Raw genomic sequence first — 20,382 nt, forward strand, 5'->3', positions numbered from 1 at the left:
GTGGACCGGATCGTGGGTCTGGATCAGGTCACGGGGATGACAGAGACGGCATTTGGCTCCGCCTATAAAACCAAAAAGGGCATGTTCCGCACCGTCGGGCAGCTCTACAAAGAATCGCTCACCAAGCTGATGGCGACGCTCCGGAACACCAACCCTAACTTCGTGCGCTGCATCATCCCGAATCACGAGAAGCGGGTATGTTTCAGAGCAGGTGCTGCCACTGGAGACGGATCTGGGCCAGCTCACAGAGATGAGGCTCTGAAACTGTCGTCTGCTTGATTAGGCTGGGAAACTGGACCCACACCTGGTGCTGGATCAGCTCCGCTGCAATGGCGTCCTGGAAGGGATCCGCATCTGCCGCCAGGGGTTCCCCAACCGGATCGTTTTCCAGGAATTCAGACAGAGGTATTGCTCACCTTGACCTGTGCTTACCTGAATATCCAACAGTGTAATGATGAGGAGAGGCTTTTCCTTGTTTCCTGGCGAGTCTGTTTTCTTTTCACAAAGGAAGGGGGTCGTCGTCTTCATTACCTTTCTTATCGGTCAGGAACATCGACTGCCTGCTTTGCAGAGGGGCAGGGTGCCGATGACCTCTGTGGGTGCTGCACAGACAGCCCCCTGTCCTCAGGGTGCTGAGGCAGTTGTGAGGAAACACTGAGAGCTGAGGACGTACAGTTCACTCATTCAGACAGTTCTACCTAGGATTTAAACATAGTGGTTTTTTTTAATATAGGAATAATGCATGTTCCTTTTAGGAAATATTTTAAACATGTAAAAGGTAAATAAGAATTACTCAGGTGTGACTCCTGAAAGCATTTTGGGATGTTTCTTTCTATCTTTCTTCAATGAATTTATCTGTTTATGTGTATGTATGTGTGTAGGTATGTATTTTTCATGCTGTGTGTGCCCATGTGTGTGTACTTACAGTCCTTTTACTAAAATAGAATACGAATAGGAGAGATCAGAAAAGGAGAATTAAGAAAAAGACAACAGGGAGAAGATCAGTGTGCAGTAGAAATGGATGGAAACATATGATGGGCTGCAGTTATTTTAAGAGTCTGTTGTGATTTTGTTAGTCTGGTTTGCCTTTTTTCCTCCTGAAAATCAAGTTTCCAAGTATGACAGCATTTGTTGTTCCATAAAATAAACAGGACTGTAGGTCAAAGAGTAGCCTTTCCTCCCACTGTTGCAGAGAGAAACCAGTTGAAAATCTGTTCTAGTCCTTACAGGTTTTCAGGGAAATCCTTATCATGGCCCCACTGTATGATAAATGGGCTGGTAGAGTTTCACTTTTCATTGATAGGAGAAAAGGAAACATAGTAACTGACTTCCAGAAAACGGTTCATGTAGCCAGGATTCATCTTTTAATACAGCTATTGTCTGAGACTGGGACTTCCCTGGTGGTCCACTGGCTAAGACTCCACGCTGTCAATGCAGAGGACTCGGGTTCGATCCCAGGTCAGGGAACTAGATCCCACATGCTGCAAGAAAGAGAATCCACATGCCGCAACTAAGACCCAGCGCAGCCAAATAAATATTGAAAACATATATATAGTCACTGTCTTTGTGCTAACATTGTCTTGGAGAATAACCCATACACAGTAAATGCATGGGCCTTGAAGTCAGTGAGCATATGTGCTCCCAGCCCAGCACTGTTCTGAGTCACCCTAATACTTCCTCATGTTCTAAACAGAGGCCTCTGAATGTTGCTCTCACAGCCTTTTCTGTTATCTGGTAAGTGCCTACAAGCTGACAGTGACTGAATATGCAGAGAGTCAGATTCTCCTTGCGTCTTAAGGATGTGGACATTTTATAGGAAATGAAAAACAAAAAGTTCTCATCACCATGCTTTTGATTCTTCTCTGCCACAACTACTTAAATATGGTCTCTGACCTGGGAATTCACTGCATTTTTCACTTTGCCACTTCTTTTAAGAAATAGAAACTAGATCTGCAGAAAACCTCCGATCATCAGCTGGTCATATCTTTACTCTTAATTTGACACAATTGCCCATCATATTATTGCCTCTTAGAGAAAGCAGAACTCATCATTAGTAAGTAAACATTTCCACAGATTTTGACAAAAAGCTTTTTGGCTGCTTTTCTTACAGATACGAGATCCTCACTCCAAATGCTATCCCTAAGGGTTTCATGGATGGCAAACAGGCTTGCGAACGAATGGTGAGCTCTCCTGAATTTTTCTGGTTCGAGGACTGTTGATACAGTCTTTCCTATAGCAAAAATAATAAGCAGACACTTTCTCTTTTAGATCCGGGCTTTAGAATTGGACCCAAACTTGTACAGAATTGGACAGAGCAAAATATTTTTCAGAGCTGGAGTCTTGGCACACTTAGAGGAAGAACGAGATTTAAAAATTACCGACATCATTATCTTCTTCCAGGCTGTTTGCAGGGGTTATTTAGCCAGAAAGTGAGTAGAAAATCATGAACTAAATGCTTGAAGTATGTGCTTGTGCTGAGATGTGTTTTGTGCTAGAAATAATACAAAGGCGTGTGAGACATGAGGTCCCTGTCCTCTGGGCCCGAGAGGCAAGTAAGCAGATAACACATTCTAAATAAGGACATAAACAATGGGCTGAGAGAGACAATGCAGGGTCGTGTCCTGCTCAGTCCAGGTCCTCCACAAAGGCTTCTCTGAGCTTTTGCCTGTGAATGAGAGGCCTCAACCTGATGACCTCCAAGAGGGAAGAGAAAGAGTACCTTAGAGAGAGGAATGTTTCTCCTGTGACAGATCCAAAAAGAAAAGAGTAACAGAGGAGTGATGAGCACGGCACAGGGAAGCAGAGTAGAGCCTTGTTCACGCCCACACGGACACACATGTGCATATGGAGGTAGTTGGCAAGGGATGTTTTGGACCGCATCTGTGAACCAAGTGCCAGGTCCTGTGACACATGCTGAGGTCGGCTGAGCAGGCCAGTAATCCAGCGGGGATTGATCGCATCCCTGACCGCCAGCCCAGCCCTCCTGGATTGTTTGCCTCTAGTAAGTCTCCATGACAACAGCTGTCTAACACAGTTCTCTCTTATTTGCCATAGACTGGATATGTCCCTCAAATTCCTAGGTTGGAATATAATCCCCAAATGGATAGTGTTTTGGTTGGGGGGGGGGCCTTTGGGGTGATTAGTGCATGAAGGTAGGGCCTTCATGAATGGGATTAGTGCCCTTGTGAGACCCCAGAGAGCTTCCTTGTCCCTTCACCATGTGAGGTGACAGTGAGAAGATGCCTGTCAGTGAGGAAGTGGGTCCTCACACAGGGAATCTGCCGGGACCACGGCTTGGACTTCAGCCTCCAGAGCTGGATGAGGTGAATGTCATTGTTAATAAGCAAGACAAAAACACAAACAGGGTTTCTTGAACCAGTTTTCCCTCCTCTTCTTCAGGGCCTTCGCCAAGAAGCAGCAGCAGCTGAGTGCCCTGAAGGTGCTACAGCGCAACTGTGCTGCGTACCTGAAGCTGCGGCACTGGCAGTGGTGGCGCGTCTTCACCAAGGTGGGCGCCTGGCTCCCCGGACGGCGGGTGGGGCCAGGAGGAGCCCCAGGGGGGTAGCGGGGATGTGACATTGGGTGTGCAATGTTGTCCTAGGTGAAACCACTCCTACAAGTCACTCGCCAAGAGGAAGAGCTCCAGGCCAAAGATGAAGAGCTGCTGAAGGTGAAGGAGAAGCAGACGAAGGTGGAAGGGGAGCTGGAGGAGATGGAGAGGAAGCACCAACAGGTACGGCTTACCAGCTCCCACACGGCCCTGAGTGAAGATGCTTGTTCCCACTGGTAGGAACCACCCATTGAATTATCAGTAAACAGCATCTTACTTTATGTGTATTTTCCACTCCTTTACAAAGCACAGCCGTTTGAACATAGAGGTAGCAGATACCCTAGGCCAGGCATTGGGATTTCTACACATAGGAATCAGCTTGACCTCCTGTGTGTTTGCCTCCGTCACTCTTTGACACACAGGTGATCACACTTGCTCTCAGGTGTGTGTTTAACACCTGTGAGACTCCTCCGGTATTGTCACCTTCCTGTGGCTCACAAGGGAAACAAAAAAGTAAAAGGATGAGATCGTTCAAGGCCCCCACCTGCCTCTTCTCCAGCCACAGTGGTCATGAGTCCACATCCTGTTCTTAGGAATTGTGCTTCATGGACACAGCAGAGACTTGGGAAGTGTTTGTGGTTGAAATGACAGGACTGATGTGTTCAGGGCCAAAAACTGTAACAGTAGAGGCCAGAATATATGTATATGTGTGTGTGTGTGTGTGTGTGTGTGTGTGTGTAGTGTCACTGTGTTTGTGCTAACTTGATAGCATTTGCATAATATTTCCCTCCAATTCCTTGGCCCTTTTGTGAATTACCTTAATAGTAAGAACAGGAGTTCTTAAAATAGCATGAATTTAATGTGTATTATTCAGGATAACTTGAGACAACAAAAGCAACCCAGAATGTTTTCATTCATCTTATTTTGCTTGCGCTGAAGACATATTTTGAAAGTGTTGTCCGTGTATTATATATGTTTAACGCGGGGTTTCTTTGGTGACGTGCCCTGACCACTGCAGTCCCTCCCAGTGACCGTCCCTCGTGCTAACCAGCCAGTCACAGCAGCGGGCACTTTGTTGTGATTGCAGCTGCTGGAGGAGAAGAATATCCTGGCGGAGCAGTTGCAGGCGGAGACTGAGCTCTTTGCCGAAGCAGAGGAGATGAGGGCCAGGCTTGCTGCTAAGAAGCAGGAATTAGAAGAGATTCTCCATGACTTGGAGTCTAGGGTAGAAGAAGAAGAAGAAAGAAACCAAATCCTCCAAAATGAAAAGAAGAAAATGCAAGCACACATTCAGGTATCAGTGACCGTTCTCATACAGGATTCCAGTCTGGGTTTTCCAAGTGTATCTGTTGAATGAATAGATGCTGTGGGTTTGGATTCTCATGTCCACTGAGGAGCAAGAGGAGCCTAAAGGATAAGTCCCCACCCTTAAAAGATGACCAGCATTTGAACCACAAACGTACTGGGTTCCTTCAAACATAGATTTGTTTTTTTGAATGGGGCTCTTTTTTTTTTTTTCCTTATGTTATTATTAACACCTTACAGGATGCAAAGTGATTCAGAGGAGAAAGATCCCAGGGTTTGTGGGGGCTGAGGTTGTCCTTTATATTACCGTTAATACAGTTAATTCCACTGCTCACTCCAGTCATTAGTGAGGCACCTGTGAGGTGGTTTGGTCATAAGAAATGCTCACTGCTGATGCAGGAGGTGGCCAGGAATCAGAATAAGCCACAGAGTCGCCCTTCCTGATAGCCGCTTTATTTATTTATTTGGCTGCGCTAGGTCTTAGTTGTGGCATGCAGGATCTGGTTCCCTGAGCAGGGATTGAACCCAGGGCCCCTGCATTGGAAGTGTGGAGTCTTAGCCAGTGGACCATCAGGAAGTCCCTGATAGCTGCTTCCTTACTGAGATCGAGCTGCCCTCACATGAAGCACATCTCTGTGACTGAATACCCAGATGACTGATCAAGACAGCAGTGACTGTGCCTGTACCCTGCAGCTCACCCGCTGCTTTTTCTCCTTGAACCTCACCCCAGCCTATCAAGTATGGCCTTGAGTGTCAGTGTGTCTATATCTAACACCACTTTCCATGGGTCTAGGGCCAGACTTGCTTTCTTCTATGTCTCTCCCTTAATTTTTTCCCATCAAATAGGTTATCTTTGCAAAGCACAAACAATTCAGACATTTCTCAAAGCCACAAAAGAGACCATATTGTTTCCTTGGCAAATACCTAGTACAGTAAATTATCCAGACTCTCTCCATTCTTCAACACAGACAGCTTTCAAGCATCCTCTAGTAGGTTGGCAGAGTAACACAAAAACTGTAAACCAGCAATTCTAGTTCTAGGACTTTATTCTAACCACAAATCAATGGAAGCCTACTTATTATCTAACAATGGGGGATTCTTAAACTATGGCAATATACAGTTTTAAATTAAAAAGATGTTTATTTTTACGGGTATTAATAACATTAATAGAGTTGTAAAAGAATATATACAATAAGCTCTAACTAAAAGTATTTATATGTAACTTACAAACTTTATATAAGATTTTATAAGGGACTGTGCAGAAGCTCTAGAATAATATTCACCAACAATGGTGCATTCTGGTGGTATTATCGACTGTTTCCCTCTTCTCTTTGTTGAAGAGTGTGTGCTCATTTCAGTGGTATTATTTTACTCAGTGTGGGCTGATGCATCTGTGTCAAGTTCACCATGCTACTGTCAACTTACTGTGTGCTTGAAGTTTTTCACAGTAGTTACTCTAGTGCAAAGGTTTCATTCCAAAACCAGTCGTGATAAACTCTTCAGCAATTTTGTCGAATCCTATTCTGATACACATGTTGATTAGCTACACTAAGGTAAAGTATGAAATAGAGAGAAGCCATTGCAGTAAAACTGCGTAAATGCTGGAATCCCACCCAGTTTGGTGATGCATTCATGCTGTGAACCTGACATGACCTGAGACAGCCCTTCCTCAGCAGCCTGTACTGTGTCTGTTGTTGTTTCTGAGTTCTCTTTCTCTTCTCTTTTGGCCAAACATACAGAGTAGAATAAATCAACACATTATTGACAGTGATTTTTGCATAAACTAACATTTGTGGCCGGCAATTTGTTATGTAAATGGATATGAGTGAAACACTCTGGTCGGTAATGTTTGGGTACCCAAATACATATAAATACATCTCTGATCAATGAGGTAAGTATGTGTTTGATATAGTTTTACTACATTATTCATATTTCCCTGTGTTAACTATTCTAAAATATGAGTTGTAATTACTATGTTATTCCATTTTATAAATATACCCACTTTTAATTACGAAGACTTTAAGTATGTTCATAGCTCCTCGATATGATAAATAACACTTTGCTACAGGTTTTTAAAAAAGTCACATCTGACTTTTCCTGAAATTGCCTTTTAAAAGAAATGCTCTTTTTCAGAGCAGCTGCTTTTCCCATGCTGGCTTCTAGAAGGACTGATCCACCTTGTACTTAACCTGTAGTGGATACAAGTGTCTGTTTCACATAATTACATTTCACATTTTAAAAAATATCCCTGCTATTTTGAAAATCAAAACTTGGTATTTTGTTGTGACCTGAACTCCTTGATGGTTGCTGTGTACGGAGTCTCGTGGAGGAAGCAGGGAGACTGACCGCATGGCTTCTTTACCAGGACCTGGAGGAGCAGCTAGATGAGGAGGAGGGGGCTCGCCAGAAGCTGCAGCTGGAGAAGGTGACGGCGGAGGCCAAGATCAAGAAGATGGAAGAAGAGATTCTGCTTCTGGAGGACCAGAACTCCAAGTTTATCAAAGTAAGGGAGTATTTCCATTGAAGAGCTGACCTGAGAAAATGGAAAATACTTATGTCAACGCTCTCACCAAAGGTGGCTTCAAACAGGAAATTCTCAGGATTTCGTTGAGTCAGTTTTCTCTCAAGTCTCTCTGGGTTTATAGTCTGTACTATACAGACTATAGATGTCTAAAGGCAGAAACTATTTCACTTTCTCAATTCACCAGACATCTTCATAATCCCTAAGATGGTTTAACCTGCACATGGATCCCTCACCTTGGTCCCCTCTGGGTGGTCACTGATCGAGCACTGGCTGCGGGGCTTTGCAGGCCGAGCTCCGGGGGTTGTCCCCCAACGAGTGGGCCTTCCTTTTCTGCCCTTTCTGGAATATACAGTCTGCTGGGGGAGATAGTGCCCGTATTATAAATACTTGTTTCCTAAGTAACAGCCAAACCCAGTTGTCATTTCTAATGTCTTTTCTGAAGCTGTTTTTCTTGTTCAGGAAAAGAAACTCATGGAAGATCGCATTGCAGAATGTTCCTCTCAGCTGGCTGAAGAGGAAGAAAAGGCAAAAAACTTGGCCAAAATCAGGAATAAGCAAGAAGTGATGATCTCAGATTTAGAAGGTTAGTGTTTGGGGGTTAGAGAAATTGTAGGACTATGACATGTGAGCCTTTAAGATTTTACTTGTATCAGTGAAGTGAAAGGTGCTCAGTGGTGTCTGACTCTTCGCAACCCCATGGACTATACTGTCCATGGAATTCTCCAGGCCAGGATACTGGAGTGGGCAGCCTTTCCCTTCTCCTGGGGATCTTCCCAACCCAAGGATCGAACCCAGGTCTCCTGCATTGCAGGTGGATTCTTTACCAGTGGAGCCACCAGGGAAGCCCAAGAATACTAGAGTGGGTAGCCTATCCCTTCTCCAGATCTTCCCGACACAGGAATCGAACTGGGGTCTCCTACATTGCAGGTGGATTCTTTACCAACTGAGCTATCAGAGAAGCCCAGATAACTTACATCAGAACATGCCGTAATAGTAAATGTACATGAGGATTGCTCATCAGTTTGGGTTTACTAAACTAGGCCTCTTACATGGGATTGTCATTTGCCTGGTCACCAAATACTAATATTTATGATGGAAAGGCACTAAATTATCTTTAAGCTTTCACTTTTTAAAGTCAGTTTCTGTGGTAACACACACTGCCCTTTGGCGGACACAGTTGGGATCTAAATGAAGTTGGAGCCATGCAGGCCGTTGAACTTGTATGTGTTTAAACGCTATGTTAAGGTGCCTGGTTCTCACTTCACAAAGGGACAACTGCTGACACAGAAATGGGCAGAGACAGGAGCGTATGTGGAGACTGGCAGTGTCTCACTCTGATGGCGCAAGTCATGTCAGGAAATGATAGGATTTTTGCAAAATCTGAATCATTGCCTTTTGCAAAAGAAACAACAGGGTGGAAGTTAGAGCACAGAAAACCCTCCCTTTGACCAGCAGCTGCAGACAGGTGTCTGAGGGAGGAAGAGTGTGGCTCCAATCACCCTGCTGTCCCCTGATCTTTTATAACCGGAGGAAATAAGTGGTTTCTAGAAAATATTTGCGATTTTGTTGTCCTCATTGTCAGCATGAGATTCGTCCCATAAACCATTCTTACCTGCAGATGATAAGGCAGCAACAGGCTTTAGAATCCAGTGGCTTGTTTTCTACTTTAACCAGTCTATGTTTTGAATGTGTCCCGATGGAGTGATGTTCAGTGTGTTGAAGAGCTTCTTGTATCTTGCCCTAAGAGCGCTTAAAGAAGGAGGAGAAGACGCGCCAGGAGCTGGAGAAGGCCAAAAGGAAACTGGACGGTGAGACCACAGACCTGCAAGACCAGATCGCTGAGCTCCAGGCGCAGATCGATGAGCTTAAGATCCAGGTGGCGAAGAAAGAGGAGGAGCTGCAGGGCGCCCTGGCCAGGTGTGCACTGGACACATGGCTTCCTGGTTGTTGGGGTGACATAAGGACCTGGGGAACTCGGGGGCCTTTGTGTCAAGGCAGCCAGAAAAGCTCATCAGCCTTTCTTGGTATTTATATTTAAAAATCATTAGTCGTATCATGAAATCCTTGGAAATCCACACCAGATCGAATGGTTTTAACCATATCAAATATTCTGGTTTCTGTACATTATAGCTTCTGTACATTATAACTTGTAAAACAATATGTTTTACAAGTTTCTAGGAAATCACTTTTCAGGAATTAAATCCCTCCCTCCCGCATCTAGCATAGTTTGCTGTTCAGTCCTTAACCATTCAGTTATAGAATGGAAGTCATATAGCGTAAATACAGTTATACCTGTTACTTCATTTCTTTATCAAGATAACTATTAATATTTGGCTGTTTAATTTATAATTTATTAGATCAGAAAAATCTTAGAAGTTCTTCCCTGCAATTGCTGTTGGTCTCTGGCCCCTTAGCAGGTGACTGCTTAGAACCCAGAGCTACAGTTCTCCACCCCCATAATGTGTCAGTGTCCCACCTCCCCCAGTTAGAACTCCACCTACATGAACCGCACACGTGAGCAGAAAGGTGCACCAGAGGAACGAGAAGCATAGGGTGGAGGGAATGAAGGTGGTGGCTCTACTTAATTAGAAGAACATTTTGCTTGAGGGAATTTTTAAATACTATAATCATTAAAGTGAGAAGGTCCTACCTTTTCATGTCCATGAGCCCTTTGGACAGGACCTGAGGCCCATCCCGATAGCAGCTCTGGGCTCCTGAGCCGCTCATGGGTGCAGCCACCCCTGCCCGGGCCGTGACTGAGGGTGGAGGGGTGTGTGATGGGGCCCCTGTGGGAAGAGTCCCCAGGTGCCGGCTCTGAGTGCCTCCCATGCCCGGGTGTCCTGCGCAGGGGTGACGACGAGACGCTGCACAAGAACAACGCGCTGAAAGTCGTGCGAGAACTGCAGGCCCAGATCGCCGAGCTGCAGGAGGACTTTGAATCTGAGAAGGCTTCACGGAACAAGGCGGAGAAGCAGAAGAGGGACTTAAGTGAGGAGCTGGAGGCGCTCAAGACAGAGCTGGAGGACACGCTGGACACCACGGCGGCCCAGCAGGAACTGCGGTGAGTCGGGGGCAGGTCATGTCCTCCGTCCAGCAGCCCCTCTCCCTCCTGGAGACAACGGCAGGTGGAGCAGTAACCCCACCTCGATGGTCAGAATCCATCCAGCCTGTGGTAAGAGCACAGGCGGGCAGGTGGACCACAGAAGGGTGCATGGGGAGGGATGACCAGAAAGCCCCATTTCTAGAGAAAGCTGCTCACAGTGATGGACACAGCAGGCTGCTGGAAAACGTCACGTGAGAGAGCCAAAGGAACCCACTCATTTCAGACAAAAGCAGAACTGTAATTTAATCATTCGACTAACTCTGAGCTAATTTAATGTCTGTCTCCAAATGTCTGTAGTACAAAACGAGAACAAGAAGTGGCGGAGCTGAAGAAGGCTCTCGAGGAGGAAACGAAGAGCCACGAGGCTCAGATCCAGGACATGAGGCAGAGGCATGCGACTGCCCTGGAGGAGCTGTCGGAGCAGCTAGAGCAGGCCAAAAGGGTAGGGGGCTGCGGGGCACGGCAGTGGCTGGGCTCTGAAACCACACTGCTGGCCTGGGAGAGCCAGACACCCCTGAGCTGGATGGGTCAGCTCTGGTCTCCAGTCCTGGTCCTCAGTGTCTCCTCACTGACACCTGCTTCCTCCTCATGACTCAGCGCAAAACCTCGAACAGTTGGTGTCCTGCCCTTGCTCACCTGGTACCTCCCCCAACTCTGATCTGTCCCAGGCACCACATAGGGTGTTGCCTTTGTTCATTGTGCCCGCTTCCATGTCTCATGCTGGCTTCCAGAAGTGCCCCCCCATCCTCCCCCCATATCTGTATCTGCTGTCCTGAGTGGTGTGTTCCTGCAACAGACATCTTCACACTCAGAACAAGTGTTTTCATTCATTCATTCAATAGATGTGGACTGCAGGCTCACCCAGTGTCAGCAGAGTTCTCCAGATACCAGAGCAGCGCCCTCTGTGGCTTTCGTTATAAAACTGCTAGTGAACTGTTTTTCCTTCTAGTTCAAAGCAAATCTGGAAAAGAACAAGCAGGGCCTGGAGACAGACAACAAGGAGCTGGCGTGTGAGGTAAAGGTGCTGCAGCAGGTCAAGGCTGAGTCCGAGCACAAGAGGAAGAAGTTGGACGCCCAGGTCCAGGAGCTCCACGCCAAGGTCTCAGAGGGAGACAGACTCAGGGTGGAGCTGGCTGAGAAGGCCAATAAGTTACAGGTAGGCCTGGGAAACCGTTTGCAGACGTCACCCCCCGCGTCAGGCAGGGACTGACATTCGGGGGCACTCGGGCAGCCCCCAACACACATTAGGCTCCTTGTGTTGGTTCTCCCACTTAAAGCTCACATCACCCCCAGGTGAGTCTGGTAGATGACGACGTGACTAGCTTGACTGCCTCTGGGACTCGGCTGGCAGTTCTTGGGGGTAGAGCTGCAGGCAGGCAGCCCAGAGCCTTCCCCACCCTCTGTGGCCAAGACTGCTGTGTCTTCCATGTGCCATACCTTTGCTCACATGATCGTGGACACACTATTGGTTTGGTTAAAAAGATGCAGTTTTTCCATAACAGAACCACCACTCTTTTCTATCTGCCCACTGTTGAAGGGAGTTTGATCTTTTATTCCTCCTTGCAGAATGAATTGGATAATGTCTCAACTCTTCTAGAAGAAGCAGAGAAGAAGGGTATTAAATTTGCTAAGGATGCAGCTGGGCTGGAGTCTCAGCTCCAAGACACACAGGTATTCTGGGGGTGGGGAGGGTGTTCATCATCACTCTCCTGTTTCAATCATCTGTGAGCTGGTGAAACATGCTTGTCCCAGAACTGGCCTCTTATCACCTCTTTCTCATGTCCTGTTTTATTTTCAACTATCTTGTACCACAAGCCTTGATGCTCAAGAGCCCATGGTTCCTTGTCTGCAGCATGTGTGGGCACCTGGGAGAGGGCTCTGGCTGGCCACTTGGGCGCTGCCTGGGGTGTGATTCACCAGGTGGTGGTCCTGTTGTACGCTCGTGCATTGCTGGCCATGTTAAATAAGATGGTTTTCTTACGGTTTTTGACCCATTCCGCTGACCTGAGAGCAGCAGGAAGGGATTCAAGAAGTGACAAAGCATGTGGGAAAGGGAAGCTTGCAGGTCCCTGGCCCTGGCCTCTGGGGGTGGTGTTGCCATTGCTTGTGAACAGGATTGATTTTGTGGTGGTGTTTTTTTGGCCACACCACTCAGTTTTTGGGATCTTAGTTCCCCAACCAGGGATGGAACCCGTGCCCTAGACAGTGACAAAGCTGAGTCCTAACCACTGGGCCGTCAGGGAATTCCCCAGTGAACAAGTTTAAAGCACTCTTGTATTGAGGGCACTGTTTAAATGATCATGTGTGTTTTAAAAGCACTTTTTTGTTATTATCACTGGGTATTCCTCACACTCAGTTTTTTTAATAAGGACATGGTGGCTTGGGCGATGAGTGTAACCTGAGTACTGACCTTCTCTCAAAATGAACAGGAGCTTCTTCAGGAGGAGACGCGCCAGAAACTGAACCTGAGCAGTCGGATCCGGCAGCTGGAGGAGGAGAGGAGCAGCCTCCAGGAGCAGCAGGAGGAAGAGGAGGAGGCCAGGAGGAGCCTGGAGAAGCAGCTGCAGGCCTTGCAGGCCCAGGTGCATGAGGCCGTGGGGACTGTGGGCCTCCACGTGTGTGTCATGTCCCTGTCCTGCTGGGTGGTTCCAGCTCCATTTGGGACAGTTAAGTGGGTCTTGTCCTAAGTGAAACCCCTTAAGTATGTTTTCTTCAACCTCATCACACACTAACCCTATGCTGGTTACAATGTTGGTAGGTGTAAGATTCCAGTCCATTCATTGTGTGTAGATGATTTGTGAAGAAGTTTATGGTCTAAGATTCATTTGCTCAGAGTCACAGAGGATTGATTTGTTTTATTTCTTCTCACAAGATAATGAAAACAAGTTTTACCTTTTTTCCTCAAATGTGAAATCCAGGTGAGTTCTTTAATGTTGATCTTTTTTCCTTTAGTTGACGGATACCAAGAAGAAAGTAGATGATGACCTGGGGACAATTGAAAGTTTGGAAGAAGCCAAGAAGAAGCTCCTCAAGGATGTGGAGGTGCTGAGCCAGCGCCTAGAGGAGAAGGCCCTGGCCTATGACAAGCTGGAGAAGACCAAGACCCGCCTGCAGCAGGAGCTGGACGACCTGCTGGTAGACCTGGACCATCAGCGCCAGATCGTCTCCAACTTGGAAAAGAAGCAGAAGAAGTTCGATCAGGTGAGGCCCACACTCCCAACCCCAGGCTCCAGGGCCAGCACCCCATGTTTCCTCCTGGCACAGCCCTCACTTTCATCATTTGGGTTTAAAATAGTCCCTTATTTAAAACAAAGTCTATTTGTAGCAAAACTGGAAAAAGTCTAGCATAAAGGAGGAAATAGGAGAACACCCATGATCTCACGGTGGTATTCTCCGCTATAAGTCAGACATGCAGCAAATGAGAGAAGTCCAGCATTGATCTTTACTGTTTCCTGACGCCGTCCTGTGTAGCTGTTAGCGGAAGAGAAGAACATCTCTGCCCGCTACGCAGAAGAGCGCGACCGGGCGGAGGCAGAGGCCCGAGAGAAGGAGACCAAAGCCCTGTCCCTGGCCCGTGCCCTAGAGGAGGCCCTGGAGGCCAGGGAGGAGGCTGAGCGGCAGAACAAGCAGCTGCGGGCGGACATGGAGGACCTCATGAGCTCCAAGGACGATGTGGGCAAGAACGTGAGTGCCAGGGGCCAGGCCGTTGGCGGGGGCAGCGGCTCTGGGAAGGGCCAGCCCAGAGCAACATGGACGAGGTGGTCTCAGCCTATCAGGTCAGGGACTCCCGGGATGAGCTGTCAGGTTTTCTCCTGTCTGTTCCCGGTTACCTGCACCAAAGCCAGGCAGGGCGTTCTCATAGTTTTCACAGACCCTCCCCACCGTAACCTGTATCCTCGCGGGGGCCTTGTGAATGGAGTGGTGGAATGTTTCTTTGTCCCTGGGTCATGGGTGGTTATCAAATCCAAGTATCGGAAGTTGCCTCAGATTGAGGGCAGTGGGGTCTGTCTCCTGCATAGAGTAGGGAACCTGGAGAGGAACCAGGGGGACCCCTTATCCCCCAACTGCACACGCCTTCCCCGATGCTGCCGTGATGTTTGTTCACCCTGCATCCCGCCCTTAGTGTCGGAGATTTGGGGAAAGCGATGGGGACCCAGGCCTGGAGGTCAGAACAGGTTCAGGGCTTGACTCTCCCCCAGCTCCATTCAGCCTCTCCACATTTCCTCTTGTGTCCAGTGGACATGATGCTTGCCTATTTGATGAAGCTGCTACAGATGTGCTCTGAAAAACACAAAGTCCTCTCTAAAAATAAAATCTCATTTTCCTGGGACACGGGCCATCTGGCCATATCATGAGGGTGTGGGACTGCCCTTCCTGCTGATTCTTCTACAGCCCGGTGGACAAGAGCCCCCTAGCAGAGAAATGGCCAGGATTACATAGTAAAGTGCAAAGATAATATTCCAACACTGAGTCCATCTTCTTGTTCCTTGTTGGTTTTCTCTAGAATAAACGATAGTCATACATTCTTTCCAAAAACATTTCCTCTGTGCCTGTGAAGTGCCAGGCACCAAGAGACACAGGCCTCCTCATGTCCTAAAGTGTCTTCTGTCCTCAGGAGAACCGACATAGCCATGCACCCCAAAGGGACACATAATAATAGTGCCTGCACATGCCTGCCTGAGGGTTGTCTCTGAGATCAAAGGGAACATGACGGGGAGCACCCAGCACAGTACTGGGCACAGAGAACTTAGTAAATGTGTGCATGGTGGGGATCTCTGTCCAGAGAAAGGTCAGACCTCTTTCTCACTGCACCCTGCTTCCTAGGACTCGCACACCTTAATATTTAAAAATCTGCACATGTGCATTTTCAATACAAATGATCTTCACCACAGCAAGAGGGAGGTGCTGTGAGACTGCAGGCCAGTGGCCAATCAACAGGCCATTGCCCTGACACCATGCTCTTCTTTTACTGATAATCAGCTTTTAGAGATCTCTCAGCTGCATGATCACATCAGAGTACTTGATCCACGGTAGAGCACGCGTGCATGAAGTCTGGCCTGTCATTCAGATGGTGCACTCTGAGATGAGGACTAGTGCAGCGGCCAGGTCGGGGGTTGGGGGGGATTCCTGGTGGGGGGAGGTGGCTATATAACAGGAACTACTGTCCATGCATGTCCCTCCAAGGGTCATGTGCTTCTTCCTGTGCTCTAGGTTCATGAACTTGAGAAATCCAAACGGGCCCTAGAGCAGCAGGTGGAGGAAATGAGGACCCAACTGGAAGAGCTGGAAGATGAGCTCCAGGCTACAGAAGATGCCAAGCTTCGCCTGGAGGTCAATATGCAAGCCATGAAGGCCCAGTTTGAGAGAGACTTGCAGACCAGGGATGAGCAGAACGAAGAAAAGAAGCGGCTGCTCATTAAACAGGTAGATCTTAGAGGTGTGGCCCCCAGAATGGGCCCTTGTTTGTGCTCAAAGACCAGTTTGGGGCCAGTGATATTCGCATTGGAACGCAGTAGCTGGAGGAAATTTATTGGGTCATATAACTTTATCTTTAAAATGTAATTGATTTTGATTTCCTGTTTCTCAGATTATCATTACTTCTTAAGAGCCACTGGGATGTCCAGGGACATGTAGTCAGGTTCAAGTTCTGAGAGTCTTACAAGTGTCAGTAAAGGGAAGAATCAGTACATACCTGACAAGGTGATTCAGAATATGTTGAAGGTCAGATTTCATGTCCTCGTTAAACCACTCTTTAAAGGGAAAACTCTAGGTTATTTATATTTTTATTATTTGAAAACATTGCTTGGGCACTTACAATTTATATACTTTTCTGAGTGCATTTAAACTTCTAATTTAAAATTTTAAAGTGAAACATTCCCAAGGGCTTCCCTGATAGCTCAGCTGGTAAAGAATCCACCTGCAATGTGGAAGACCTGGATTTGACCCCTGGGTTGGGAAGATCCCCTGAAGAAGGGAAAGGCTGCCCACTCCAGTATTCTGGCCTGGAGAATTCCATGGACTGTATAGTCTATGGGGTTGAAAGTCTCGGACATGACTGAGCGACTTTCACTTTAACATTCCCTTGGTGTTCATGGTATCAGGTCTTGGATCTGGGACACTTTCTTACTTTTGGTCCACTAACATTTTATTAGTCATTTATTGCTAGATAACAGATTACCTCAAGCTTAGTGACTTAAAACAGCACACATTAACTGAGTTTCTGTAAGTTGGGAATTCTGAATCAACTTACTAGCAGGGAGCATCCTTCATCTGAAGGGCTGACTGGGGCTGGCAGGAGTGCGTTCAAGCTGTTTGCCCATGTAGTTGACACATGGGCCCCTCTGCAGGGGCTGGGGTGGCCCTGTGCTGGGGAAGGGGGGAACTTCCCTAGGAGCTTGTCTCGTGCCTTCCAATCTCACTGCATCTCCTGGACTAGGAGCTTGAGATCAGGGATTCTGCCTCCTTACACACTCTCGCCACAGTCAGTGGAAATGATTTGTACCAGGTGGAGATGTTTATAGATCTCTCTGTACAAATTCAGCTGCTAATAACTGCTTGGAGGCAGAGAGCCCCCCTCCTGAGTAAGCCAAGGCCCCATGGGCCTGTTCTCTGTGTGAGGACACTGGGTCTGACGGATGTATCCTGATACTGCCTTTCAGGTGCGGGAGCTCGAGGCAGAGCTGGAGGATGAGCGGAAACAGCGGGCCCTGGCTGTTGCCTCGAAGAAGAAAATGGAAATAGACCTGAAGGACCTAGAGGCTCAAATCGAGGCGGCTAACAAAGCAAGGGATGAAGTGATCAAGCAGCTCCGCAAACTCCAGGTGAGTGCCACCAGCCGTCAGGGTGTGATGGTGGGGTCATCAGGCCCTGCTGAGACCACCAAGCAGAACATGGCCCATGATGCTGGAGAGAAGGCTCTGGGCAGCATCCAGCTGCCATCGTGCTGGCGGGCTCAGTGTTGCCATGTCACTGCTACAGGGCACAGGGCCGCCGTCACCCTCAGCTGTGGGCTGGGGCCACAGGCCATAAAGATGGCATGTGTATAGCTTCAGCGTCTACAGGGTGGGCTTGGCTCCATTTGGATTGAGTGAGGTGGAGTTGCCAGATGGGCACTCACCGAGGGACAAGCTCTTGGGGCTCTGAATAATGTCTCGTGGTCAACTAAACACATAAGCCACCCACTGAGAGTAGGTGGTGTCGATTTTGTCGACCAGGGCCATGAGCCGCTCCTGGGGTTAGGGGGACACGGCAGGCCCACCTGCAGTTGGTCTTGTGGAAGCGGTCATTGAGCAGCTCCATGTTGCTCTGCGCCTCCTCCAGCTGCGCCTTTCTGTCCAGTCAGCATTGCTTTAGCTACTCAGATGCCATGCCGGTTTTCACTGTCACAGTGACAAAGTGATTTCTGTAGTAACTTGCTGTATTGGCAAGATGTGATGGGCTCTCTCGTACAAGGACACACTTCTCTGGAGGGAAAGACAAAAGCTTTAGAAAATTTCCATTCCTTTAGCCTTGGTGATTCTGCATCTTCTTCCATTCTCCGGATTATCCATTCACTCCCTCGGTGGTACTGTTTTACAGTGCAAAAGTTTTTTATTTTGATGGAGTTCAGATTATTTTTTCTTTTGTTTCTTCTGTTTTTACTATTTATGAAACCACTACCTAATCCAGGGTCCTGAAGATTTAGTTCTGTTTTCTCCTAAGAGTGTTATGCAGTCCATGGGGTCACAGAGTCGGACATGACTGAAGAGTTTTATACTTCTGGATCTTTCTAAGTTCATTTTAATTTTTATTATGTAGTTTGATATATGAACCCAATTTCATTCTTTGGGATACGGATATTCAGTTGTCCCAGCACCATTTGTTAAAAAGATTTCCTCCATTGAAATTATCTTGGCCCGCTTGTCAGAAATCAGCTGACCATAGACTTGTGTCTATTTCTGGACTCGTAGTTCTATTCCTTGATGTCTATGTCTGTCCTTCTGCCAGGACAGGACCACACAGTCTTGATTACCATAGCTTTATAGGTTTTGCACTTGGGAAGTATGACTTCTCCAACTTTGTTCTTCTTTTTCATGACTGCTGTTCTGGGCTCCTTGCAATTCCATTTAGGATCAGCTTGTCAGTTTCTGCCCCTGCCTCCCCTAAGCCCGCTTGGATTATTTTATGTTGACTCGGTAGATCAATTTGGAGAGTGTTGCCATCCTCACAAAGGTATTAAGATTTCCACGAACATGGTCCATGAACATGGCTGTCAGTCCATTTAGCTATTTCATTGTTTTCTATGATGTTTTATTTTAGTTTCTGGCATACAAGTCTTATATGTTAACTAAATTTTACCCTTTTGATGCTAAGTGTAGCTGCTTTGTTGGTATTTACAGCGTTTATAGTTAGTGTTTTGAATTTCAATTATTTTTGTACAGTTATCCCTCAGTGTCCGAGAGGGATTGGTTCTAGGACCAACCCCTCCACCCCCATGATACCAAAATCCTCCAATGCTTAAGTCCCTGATATAAAATAGTCTATTACTTGCATATAACCTGTGAACGTCTTCTCATATACTTTAAATCATCTCTAGTTTACTCTAGTTTACTCATAACAACCGGATACAAGGTAATGGTTGCCCACGTGGCAAATTCAAGTTTTGCTTTTTGAAATTTTCTGAGAATGTTTTTCCCCTGAATATTTTTGATCCACTGTTGGTTGAATCCATGGGTGTGGAGCTCAGGTATGGAGAACTAACTGTATTGATTTATCCTATATGCTGCAGCCTCACTGAACTTGTTTATTAGTTCTAACATTTTTTTAGTGGATTCCTTAAGATTTTCTATATATTTTCATCTGCAAATTGAGCTAAGTTTTATTTCTTCTTTTTCAATCTGGATATCTTTTATTTCCCTGTCTTGGCCTAAATGCTTTGACTAGCATCTCCATTACATTGTTATACAGAAATGGCAAGGGCAAACATCCTTGTCTCATTGCTTATCGTAGGGAAAAGCATTAAGTCTTTGACCAGTAAGTATGATATTAGCTGTTAGTTTTTCATTGATTCCCTTTATCAGGCTTGGGGAAGTTGTCTTCAGTTTATTGAGTTGTTTTTTTTTTCTTCCAGTTTTATTTATTTTGTTCTTTCTTTAAAATTTTTCTTAAAATTTATTTTAATTGGAGGCTAACTACTTTACAATATTGTGGTTTTTGCCATACATTCACATGAATCAGACATGGGTGTGTACATGTGTTCCTCATCCTGACCCTCCCTCCCACCTCCCATCCCTCAGGGTCATCCCAGTGCACCAGCCCTGAGCACCCTGTCTCATGCATCGAAGCTGGACTGGCGATCTATTTCACATATGATAATATACATGCTTCAATGCTATTCTTTCAAATCATCCCACCCTCGCCTTCTCCCACAGAGTCCAAAAGTCTGTTCTTTACATCTGTGTCTCTTTTGCTGTCTCGCATATAGGGTCGTCATTACCATCTTTCTAAATTCCATATATATGCGCTAATATACTGTATTGGTGTTTTTCTTTCTGACTTACTTCGCTCTGTATAATAGGCTCCAGTTTCATCCACCTTATTAGAACTGATTCAAATGCATTCTTTTTAATAGCTGAGTACTATTCCATTGTGTATATGTACCACAGCTTTCTTATCCATTCGTCTGCTGATGGACATCTTAGGTTGCTTCCATGTCTTGGCTATTGTAAACAGTGCTGTGATGAACACAGGGGTACACGTGTCTTTTTCAATTCTGATTTCCTCGGTGTGTATGCCCAGCAGTGGGATTGCTGGGTCATATGGCAGTTCTATTTCCAGTGTTTTAAGGAATCTGCACACTGTTCTCCATAGTAGCTGTACTAGTTTGTATTCCCACCAACAGTGTAAGAGGGTTCCTTTTTC

At 46.6% G+C, this 20,382-nt stretch overlaps 2 protein-coding genes across 7 annotated transcripts in view; one reads left to right on the forward strand and one right to left on the reverse strand.

Annotated features, from left to right (window-relative positions):
• MYH10 (myosin heavy chain 10) overlaps window positions 1-20,382 on the forward strand; it is a 123,644-nt gene that overhangs the window by 94,192 nt on the left and 9,070 nt on the right. For all 5 annotated transcript variants that reach the window (XM_081578374.1, XM_081578376.1, XM_081578375.1 and 2 more), the window contains 19 exons: window positions 2-195; window positions 284-405; window positions 2,111-2,180; window positions 2,269-2,429; window positions 3,400-3,508; window positions 3,602-3,733; window positions 4,638-4,844; window positions 7,221-7,358; window positions 7,839-7,962; window positions 9,125-9,296; window positions 10,228-10,440; window positions 10,780-10,924; window positions 11,432-11,638; window positions 12,049-12,153; window positions 12,912-13,064; window positions 13,435-13,683; window positions 13,954-14,166; window positions 15,694-15,906; window positions 17,142-17,303. In XM_081578374.1, the coding sequence (XP_081434500.1) occupies window positions 2-195; window positions 284-405; window positions 2,111-2,180; window positions 2,269-2,429; window positions 3,400-3,508; window positions 3,602-3,733; window positions 4,638-4,844; window positions 7,221-7,358; window positions 7,839-7,962; window positions 9,125-9,296; window positions 10,228-10,440; window positions 10,780-10,924; window positions 11,432-11,638; window positions 12,049-12,153; window positions 12,912-13,064; window positions 13,435-13,683; window positions 13,954-14,166; window positions 15,694-15,906; window positions 17,142-17,303 (3,089 nt within the window). The remainder of the gene's footprint in view (window position 1; window positions 196-283; window positions 406-2,110; window positions 2,181-2,268; window positions 2,430-3,399; window positions 3,509-3,601; window positions 3,734-4,637; window positions 4,845-7,220; window positions 7,359-7,838; window positions 7,963-9,124; window positions 9,297-10,227; window positions 10,441-10,779; window positions 10,925-11,431; window positions 11,639-12,048; window positions 12,154-12,911; window positions 13,065-13,434; window positions 13,684-13,953; window positions 14,167-15,693; window positions 15,907-17,141; window positions 17,304-20,382) is intronic.
• NDEL1 (nudE neurodevelopment protein 1 like 1) overlaps window positions 13,321-20,382 on the reverse strand; it is a 69,454-nt gene continuing 62,392 nt past the window's right edge. For both annotated transcript variants that reach the window (XM_081578399.1, XM_081578400.1), the window contains exon 9: window positions 13,321-13,467. In XM_081578399.1, coding sequence (XP_081434525.1) covers window positions 13,431-13,467 — 37 coding nt within the window. In that variant the 3' untranslated portion in view covers window positions 13,321-13,430. The remainder of the gene's footprint in view (window positions 13,468-20,382) is intronic.

This window comes from Giraffa tippelskirchi, chromosome 3 (genome assembly GCF_054371585.1).
Source record: "Giraffa tippelskirchi isolate mGirTip1 chromosome 3, T2T-mGirTip1v1.2.pri, whole genome shotgun sequence".
Lineage (NCBI taxonomy): Eukaryota > Metazoa > Chordata > Mammalia > Artiodactyla > Giraffidae > Giraffa > Giraffa tippelskirchi.